This window comes from Fukomys damarensis, unplaced genomic scaffold, assembly GCF_012274545.1.
Source record: "Fukomys damarensis isolate Sample0158 unplaced genomic scaffold, DMR_v1.0_HiC HiC_scaffold_13, whole genome shotgun sequence".
NCBI classification, from domain to species: Eukaryota; Metazoa; Chordata; class Mammalia; order Rodentia; family Bathyergidae; genus Fukomys; species Fukomys damarensis.
In genome coordinates this window covers 2,300,520-2,309,757 of record NW_022900925.1, presented here as the reverse complement: position 1 = coordinate 2,309,757, position 9,238 = coordinate 2,300,520, and the positions used below count along the sequence as shown (strand labels likewise).

The window sequence follows — 9,238 nt, the reverse complement described above, 5'->3', positions numbered from 1 at the left end:
TGTGACTCGCCCTGGCGGCCGGGGAGCGGGGCGGACGGGACGGGAGGGCGGCGCTCCTCCTCACGACTGGGCTCCCGGAGACTCGCGATGGGACGGTGAGGGCGTCAGGGCCTGTGGCCTCCGCCTCCGACCCAAAGGAGGAAGAGAGCGCGCGGGCTCGCAGGGTGCTGGGCAAAGCCAGGAGCGCGCAGGCAGCCAAGCGCTTTATGGGCAGTGTTTTTCAACATCCCGTTTGTTACCTCGGTGCAGGGGAGAGAGACCCGAGAAACAAAGTGACCCTCTTGCTCTAGATACCTGCACCGTTCCCAACTGATGGCGGTGAAATTTGAACCCTGGCAATCTGATTCTTATGATTAGGCTATATTTTCTGTCACTCTACCTTCTTCCTGTCTCGATTTTTTGCGGTGATGGCCATTGAATCCAGGACCTTGCACACTCTAGGCAAGTGCTTTACCACTCAACGACACATTCAGCCCTTCTCTTTTTTGGTGTTTGGTTTGTATTATTGGATTTTTAAATTTTACACTTTAATTTTAAAGTTTACTCCCCTTTTAAGTGTACAGTGCAAAAATATTTGACAAATGTGTAGAACTGTGTGACCACCGCCATTCACCTAGTCTAAAGCATTTCCATCACCCTAAAGTGTGCCTCTGTGGCCCTTCCGGTCTCCTCTCTCACCACTGCTCCCCGATGCCTCCTGATCTGATTTCTGTTTCTGTAGAAACTTGGTCATTTCCAGGACCGTAAACTCATACAGCAGGTAGCTGATGTATCTGACTTCTTTCATGCTCTTCCCTCTCGCTGCCCTCACTGGGGATTGAACACTGGAGGGCTCTACCCCGAGCTACATCCTCAGCCCTTTTTATTTTGACATAGCACCTTGCTAAGTTGCCCAGGCCGGCTGCAACTTCAGTCCTCTTGCCTCTGTCCCAGGTAGCTGAGGATACAAGTGAGAGCCACCATTACTGGCTCGTGAGTCCCATATGTGGTGTTCTCGCTGAACCGCACAGACTTTAAAAAGGAAATTTCTTGCCATCACCCAAGGGTAGTGAGGACTTAGAAAGGGGAAGGGGCTCTCGTTTGGAGGGAAGGATGCATTGGCTAAGGAACCAGGAGCAAAGCCTGGGGACTTTGCAAGATCCTGTCTCTAAATAACATTTGAAAGGGGCTCAGTGCCCCTTCAGTGCTTCAGTGGTAGAGTGCTGGACTGGGATGCTCTAGGCCCTGTGTTCAGTTCCCAGTATCAGAAGATAAATAGAAAGTATTAGCTCATGGTGGATCCCACAGGTAGATTGCAGGCTCTTGTGTGGACAAGCAGAGAGTTGCAGAGCATACATCCAATGGTACGTGAAAGGCAGCACCATTTATTGAAGATCACCGAAAGATGCAATCAGGGAAAGTTTATACCAGCAGGAACAAAAAGGGTGGCATCAACCAAAAAGTGCTATCAGAGCAACAGGGAAGTAAAAAGCACTGCACACAGACAATACAGGCTTTTGGATTTTTAAAACTAGCACATCCCAGTGCAAGTGCCTCTCGCTGGGTCTCTAGGCAGGGAGACGGCAGCTGTTCGGCTCCAATCCAAGTTTAGGATTTCACTATGAGACATGGAAGATGCTTTCAAGGGAAGGACTATAGTGAAAAATCAGACTTTCTTTCCTCCCCCACACAGAGGCCTCACGACAGACCTTGGGATGCTCAGCAGCTCCCAGGGCTCCTTGAGCCTCAGGGCTAAAGGGGAACCCACTTCTCTTGGAAACAAGCTAGGAGCCTTATGACAGCTGATGCACAAAGTAGCCCAAGCCTCAGAAACTCAGGTGGAGACTCAGTGAAGTAAACACGTGAGGTACTTTGCAAAGGCTGGGAAGTGTTGGGAGGGGGCGTTTAGCTCCTTGAGCTGAGAAAGCTGGCCTGGCAATAAACAGGCTCCTGTCAGGGGATTGGTAAAAGGAGAAGGCTGGGGCCTCTGCATCCTTTCTTTTTTATTTTATTTATTTATTTATTAGTATTATTTTTTAATCAGGGGATCGAACCTGGGACCTTTGTATGAGCTAAACCACAGCCCTGGTTGTTTGTGTTTGTTTAGTGGTGAAATGGACTAAACCCAAAGCCTTCCCACTGAGTACATCACAAGCCCTCTTTAAATGTTTTATCTTTTTATATTTGTTTTTAACTTGGAGATAGAGTCTGTCCAGGTGGCCCAGGCTGGCCTTGAATTTATGATCTTTCCGTCTTAGCTTCCATCACCAGGCATGCACCGTCACACCTGTCTCCTCTGATAGTCTTACGTTTACACCAAATGTTTCTAGCTGAAATTTTTTCTTGTCTCTTCTTTGACACACTCATCCCTTAATTCATTCTTCCTTTCTTCTTCTCTCTTTTTTTTTTAACGTAGTGGGGGTTGAGCCCAGGGCCTTGTGCATGCTAGGTAAAGGCTATACCACTGAGCTTCTTCCCCAGAACTTTTTATTGAGACACAGTCTCATTAAGTTCCCCAGGCTGGTATTGAACTTGGTGATCCACCTGCCTTCTCTTCCCAAGTGCTGGGATCACAGGCATGTGCCACCATGCCCTGCTGCCCTTTCTTTTTGTCTGCTAGTATGTTTACTAGGCCAATTTAAAATGCTTCTCCTAAAGATAACACAGTTTAGGATTATGTTGTTGTTTTGGGATGTGGGGGGGCAGTACTGAGAACTGAATTGAGGACCTTCACACCGAGCTGAAGCCCTTTATCTATTTTATTTTGAGACTGTGACTGAATTGTTCAGGCTATGCTCACATTTTTGGTCCTGTCTCAGCCTCCCAGATTGATGGGATAGAGGCACGTACAACTCTGCCCACCCATATAGTTACTGTTTGGTAAATGTTGATGCCCTTGGAATATCTTGTTATTCTGGCCTGGAAATTCATTTCCCCAGGGATGATATATTCTGTTCTGTCAGCCAGGTCCCAGTGAGCTCAGAGGTGGAGGACCAGTGAGCCCCAGAGAAAGGCACCAGAAAACACTTTCATCCCATGATGCAACTCAGGTCGTGTTTTCACTTTGCTCCACAGAGAAGATGCGTTTGGAGGCGCCCCTCCCTTATTGTTTTTCCCCTCAGTACTGGGAATTGAACCCAAGACCTTCACACAGAGCTAAGTTCCCACCTTTTTTTTCGGGGGTCCGGGGGGTGTTTTGACACAGGGTCTCTGTATGTAGTTCAGGCTGGCCTTGAACTCACAGTGTTGCCCAGGTTGGCCTCAAACTCACTGCCTCAGCCTCCTGTGCGCTGAGAATACAGGCATATGCCACCATATCCAGCTCTTCAACCCTTTTTTTAGTCTTTTACTTTGAGCCGGGATCTCACTGTTATTAAATTGCCCGGGCTGGGCTGGAACTTGCAGTCCTCCTGACACAGCTTCCAGTGTTGGGATTACAGGTGTAGGCCACCATGCCTGTCTGGCCTCACACTTTAAAATGTTATTGCCCTGGCTCAGGTGGAGAGATGGGACAAGTAGGCATCTTCTCGAAGTCCGTCACTCTCTACCCGTTATCTCAGCATCTTACAAACACAGGATGTCTGGGAGCCTCCATTTGACTCCAAGTGTACCCAGACCCCAGATCTAAGTCCCTATACCCAGGGAGGCAAGTACTCTGTCTCAAGGCCGAGGTGCCAACCTCATTTCCTCCATTACACAATTCTGTTCAAAGCACCACATCCTGCCATCATCCCAAGTGCTTTGTCACTTTTTTCCCACCACAAAGGCTAGTTCTTGTAATGATTCAGTGACCTGTGTGGCCCTGCCCTGGTATTTTATTTACCATGCTGTATTACTGAAGTGTCTGTTGACACATCTGCCTCACTGCATGACTGAGCATGTGTGCTGCTCAGGGTGAGAAAGACCAATTTTAGTTTTACCAACTTTTGGGTGGGACTGAGAACACTTACTTAGCAGGTGTTTTGGATTTGGATTGTGAGGAGGAGCTCAACCCCAGGGCTGTTTAGCCTCACCTTTTCTGAATGGAAGGTGTTAGCTATTCTGGGTACCAGCACACCTCAAGGCAGTTTGGATCTCTACCTTCTCCTCCTGAGTTTTATGGTGTTGGGGAACCCAGAGATGCTACATAGATATTAGATATAGTTAGCTGCATGTGTACAGATGTGTAAGCCTAGCACTCTGGGAGGCTAAGGCTGGAGGATCTGAAAAATTTAGGAAGTTACTTATACCTCTGAAAGGGGGGTGGGGGCGGGGAGCAAGAAAAGCATTGTAGGTATCAGGCCTTGCTTGTTTTAGCTAAGGGGACAGAGCTTTTGACCACGGCGTGCTGGCCTCACCTCACAATTCATTAACTTGGGCATCAAGACAAATTTGTTGGAGGATGTCTGTAATCCCACCCCTCAGAAGGATTAAGGAAAGAGGGCCTTGGCAGGCTTACACGAATTAGTGAGACCATCTCCAAATAAAAGAATAAAGGTAACATCGCAAGGGATGAAGCTCAGTGGCACTGTGCCTGACTGGCAAGCACAAGTCCCCGAGTTCAATCCCCAGTCCAGGGATGTGGGTGATGCATGTAAAGCTACCTCACCATGGACTACTCCCTTGGACTCCTTTAGTATTGCAGCGGAGGTCTCCCAAAAAGCCATTTTGAAGAATTCTCCCAACTTGAAAACTGTTGTCCTCACCCCGAGTGTGAAACGCTGACAGTTGCATCCAACAAAGAAGATACTTCAGTACCTTTGGAAGAGAAAAAGGTCTGTAGGGCTGATCTAAAGGCCTTACTGGTAGTCCAGGGCGACTCATGGTTTCAAATCACCAAACTGCAAAAACATTCATATGGATAGGTGAGGGGGTAAAAAAACTGAGATTGTAGGGCTGGGTGTTTAGCTCAGTGGTTCTACAGTCTGCCTCACAAACACAAGAGTTTGATTCCTAGTACCAAAAACAAAATTAAAACAAAAAAACAAGATCATTAAGGATTATGGCAGGCTGCCTTTTAAGCCCTGTAACGCATCCATGTTTTATGGCAGGACTTCCTTTTGAAGGAATTTATACCAACCTTAAAACACTTCAAATCCTATATTCAGTGACCTCACTTGTAAATCCTAAAAAATTACTTGTATATCGGTTGACAAGACACTTACCAGGGCATTTATTGTACTATTGATTTAATCAAAGAACTAGAAATTCTAGGGCCAGAAATTTAGCTTAGTGGTTCCACCACCAGCCTCAAAAAGGCAAGGTCCTTTCCATGCATGCTCTTGGGACACATTCTTAGAATGGGCACATGCCATGCATACCTTAATCCAAGCTCTCAGACTGCCATGAGTTGAGGGTAGCCCCGGGTCTTTGGTACTTTTAAGGCCAGTCTGAAATAGTGAGACTGTCACAATAAAAAAAAAAAAAAAAAAAAAAATACTGTCACAAAAAAAAAAAAAAAAAAAAAAGAAAAAGAAAAAACCCAAACCAATTGGCCCATGTTCAAATATTACTCGATTTCATGAAATTGTCATTAGTACTGCAACCACATCTTTATAATTTTTGTTGTTTTTGAGGATGGGTCTATGTAGTTGAGACTGACCTGGAACTCTCTAGCCCAGGCCGGTCTTGAAATCAGTGATCCTCCTGCCTCAGCCTCCCAAGTGCTGGAATTACAGGCGTGTGCCACCATGCCCAGCTACATCTTTTATAGTTTAAGACAAAACAAATTGTTAAGATTGGGGTATAGGTGTAGCAGAGCACTTACAACACACACAAAAAAATTTACATTGTTTCCTCAGATCAGTTTATCCTTTTAACTTGTGTGCTTCCTTAGCAATCTCTTCACCCAACTTTCCTTCAAAACTTATTAGTGGCCAGGTGTGGTGGCACCTGCCTGTAATCCCAGCACTCAGGAAGTTCAAGGGCAAAAGGATTGCTGTGAGTTTGAGACCAGCCTGGGCTACAGTGAGTTCCAGTGCAGTCTGACCTAACTCAGTGAGACCCCATCTCAAAAAAGCCAAAAAAAAAAACAAAAACCAAAAACTAATGATTAGTGACCCATTGGTTCTTGGCTCAGGAGTTAAATACAGAAGGGACAGGGATAAGGCTCTATTTTGTATCTATTAGAAAATGCACACTCCTCAAGACTAAAAAGGAGGTTCAACAAAATCTTGTCTGTTCCTAAAAGACTGATTTCATCCCCTTTACCTTAAAAAAGCCTGTATATCCTATTTTTAATTCATTGCATTTTGAATGCGTTGCTATTGTTAAGACGTAGCTCCTACAACCTACCAGACTCAAGTATATAACCAGGTGACAATTTTGGGCAAGTTACATGCCTGACTTACCACCAATTCTTTTCTGATACCAGGGATTGAAATGAGGACCTTGCGCTTTCCCGGCAGGCACAGTGCCACTGAGCTTAATTCCCAGGCCACTAACACCATTTTAATAAGTTCCCACACACCCCCAACAAGTTTTGCAACAGACAAGTTACCATGCAACAAAACCTTTATTAACATTTTGAACAGGTTCAGCTATTTCTGAAGCTGGTAATTTTGAAACTTAAATTGGGGCCAATGGCTATAATGTAGAGTACCACCATCACTGGGCACTGAAGAACTAACAGCCACCCCTCAGACGGAGGACCAGGTGAAGAGTAGACTCTTTCTGAATATTGTAGTCAGAAAGAGTGCGGCCATCTTCCAGCTGCTTGCCTGCAAAGATGAGCCTCTGCTGGTCAGGAGGGATGCCTTCTTTATCCTGGATCTTGGCCTTCACATTCTCAATGGTATCACTGGGCTCCACCTCCAGGGTGATGGTCTTGCCAGTCAGGGTCTTCACAAAGATCTGCATTTTGACCTATAATTAAAATGACAAGTGTTACTTTTAACATCTAAAAACGTTCTTCAAAACCGTTAACTATTGGGCCGGCGATCTGGCTCAGTGGTTCCACCACCTGGCTCGAAAGCCCAAGGGCCCGAGTTCGATTCCGATACCATTAAAGAAAAAAAAGTTAACTATTCTCTCAAAATGTTTTAAAACACATCTCTAAGTTCTTCAGATTTCTACATAACACACTATTTCAAATTAACAGCTAAAAAAATCACAAGTGCTTTCTAAACTAGTACAACTTCCTGTTCAGTGTGTTTTTTTTTTTTCTTTTTAGCACCAGGAATTGAATTCAGGGCCTCTCGCCTGCCAGGCAGGTGCTGAGCTACATCTCCAGCCCTCCACCTCTCATTAATTTCTCCAAAGCTAAGCCTGATAAATTAAAAACAAAACCAAGGGCCAGGGATATACAGCTAAATGGTGCGGCGCCTGCTTCGCAAGCGCAAAGTCCTTACTTTGACCCCCGGAGCGGGGGGAATCAAAACTAAACGCACAAGGCCCAAAACACAAAAATTCCCAGAGACCGAAACGGTACTCTAAAATGACAGCCTCTACTGGAGATTTCCACAGGTCACAGAAAAATACCTCCTCCCAGCCTTACCCCTCTTAAGTGAGCCGGATGGAAGTTCCATCGGTTAAGCGTCCGTTAGCCTTTAACGTGCAAGCCGGCCGCACCCCCAACCCGCGCGCAAACAAGCCCCAATGTTTGGTAAAGTGCGGGGGCCGAGTCACGTCACATTGCCCTCCCCTCCCCCACTCTAACCCCTCGAGGCTCACCGAGACCTAAGAAACCGCCGGCTGAACTTCACCCGAGCCCCTTTTCCACGCTTTCCAAATCCTCAATGACACAGGCCATACCTGTTATCGAGTGCGAAAACACCGCGACGCAAGGTCTCACAAACGTCGAGCCACCAGAACGACACCAACTCCTCACTCGACAAAGCCGCTCGCCACAACAGCGCGCGTTGGCGGACCTGCTATTTATGCAATGTCTGTTGCGTCACATAGCACTACTACGTAGCCGCGGTCTCCGTGCGCCGGTGAAAGTAGTTCGCTAGGCTCCACCTCTCAGGACTAGTTAGGTTTTTCAATTGAGCCTCATATTCCTCACAGCCGAAACATACGGTCCTAAAAAGTTACATTCCTTTTCCTCCAGGCGTCCTATCTCTTCCTTTACAGTAAAATGGAAAAATTATCAGGCGGATGAATCCGAGTTTAAGGAACCTTTCTCGAAATCTCTGGAAACTTCGTTGCGGCGCCAGCGCTGATTGGTGAGGCGTGTGAAGGTGAGACAGGCGCTGAGTGGTGAGAGACTTGGCAGCTCCACTGTTGCTGGGCGGTGGTTTAGTGCTGTCGTTGCTGAGTAACTCAGTGCGCGTGCGCCTCATAGGTTAGCCGGCCTGAAGGATAAGTATTTCCGGCCGGAGCGCGGGCGGGTGGCGGGAGGTGTCTTTCTGTTTCCGCCTTCAAAGCCCCATTTCCCGAAGTTCGGCATTTTCTGACTTTAGGCGAGAAAGTAGCAGGTTCTGGGGCGAATTCCTGTGATGGGCGGTTGCGGACCTATTTACAGGTGCAAAGCAGTTTGGCAGTGTGTCCTGCAGTTGTTTTTCCCAGTGTTCCCTGTGAAGCACAGTCCCCGGCCCCTTCTTTTAACGCGCGCTTCTCAGGTTTTTACTCTGGGTTATTGAGGGGTGTAGAGTTTTAATTGCGTTTGCTGTAGTCAGAAAGGTTTAGCTGCTTTGTCTTACTGAACCCTCATAATAGCCCGAGGACTGTCTAAATTCAGACTTTGTAGCTGGGCCCTCTGCGGAGACCTGGCACCCCGTGGAGAGACTCCTCGAGGAAAGGGGCTCAGGCTCCAGGTGCTTCGATCTGACTCCGACAGTACCTGCAAACCTTTCTTCCTCCTCGGTATTTCTCCAAACTTCTTGGGTAAACGGAGAAATGCGCGGAGGCAAAGAGCTGGTTCAAGAGATGAGCAATTTGCCTACAACAGCATAACTAGTAGCCCTCCCACTCAGGTGCTTATTGTTGGAGGAAACCAGAAGGTTGAGTTAAATCGCTAGGACCATGCCACTGGTTTCCCTGGGCGTGGCTGCTCGGCCTACAGGGAGATAATTTAGCTACATGAGTGAGACGGGTGTTTGGATCCAATCGTGATTTTATGTGGAGTCATGGGGGTGGAGAATGTGAAAAAGTAAACAGCGAAATGTCTGGGTTTGTTTTTGTTTTTTTTTTCTTGTGATAACTTTTGAAATTAACAGCTTTGTCAGATTTCACTTAGAAAATATGACTACCCATTAAATTTTAACCCTGAGCATAACGTTAATACTTTGTGGATAAACACCTGGTTAACATCTAGATAGCTTTAATTAGATCTGTCGTC

At 46.6% G+C, this 9,238-nt stretch overlaps 1 protein-coding gene across 1 annotated transcript in view; it reads left to right on the top strand.

The window, feature by feature from the left end:
* Nucleotides 1–8,222: 8,222 nt before the first annotated feature.
* The window catches only part of Cenpv (centromere protein V), a gene marked incomplete at its 5' end in the record, with an annotated part of 62,529 nt that continues 61,513 nt past the window's right edge, over nucleotides 8,223–9,238 (top strand). The window contains one exon of the mRNA XM_033762769.1: nucleotides 8,223–8,242. Within this exon, the coding sequence (XP_033618660.1) occupies nucleotides 8,223–8,242 (20 nt within the window). The remainder of the gene's footprint in view (nucleotides 8,243–9,238) is intronic.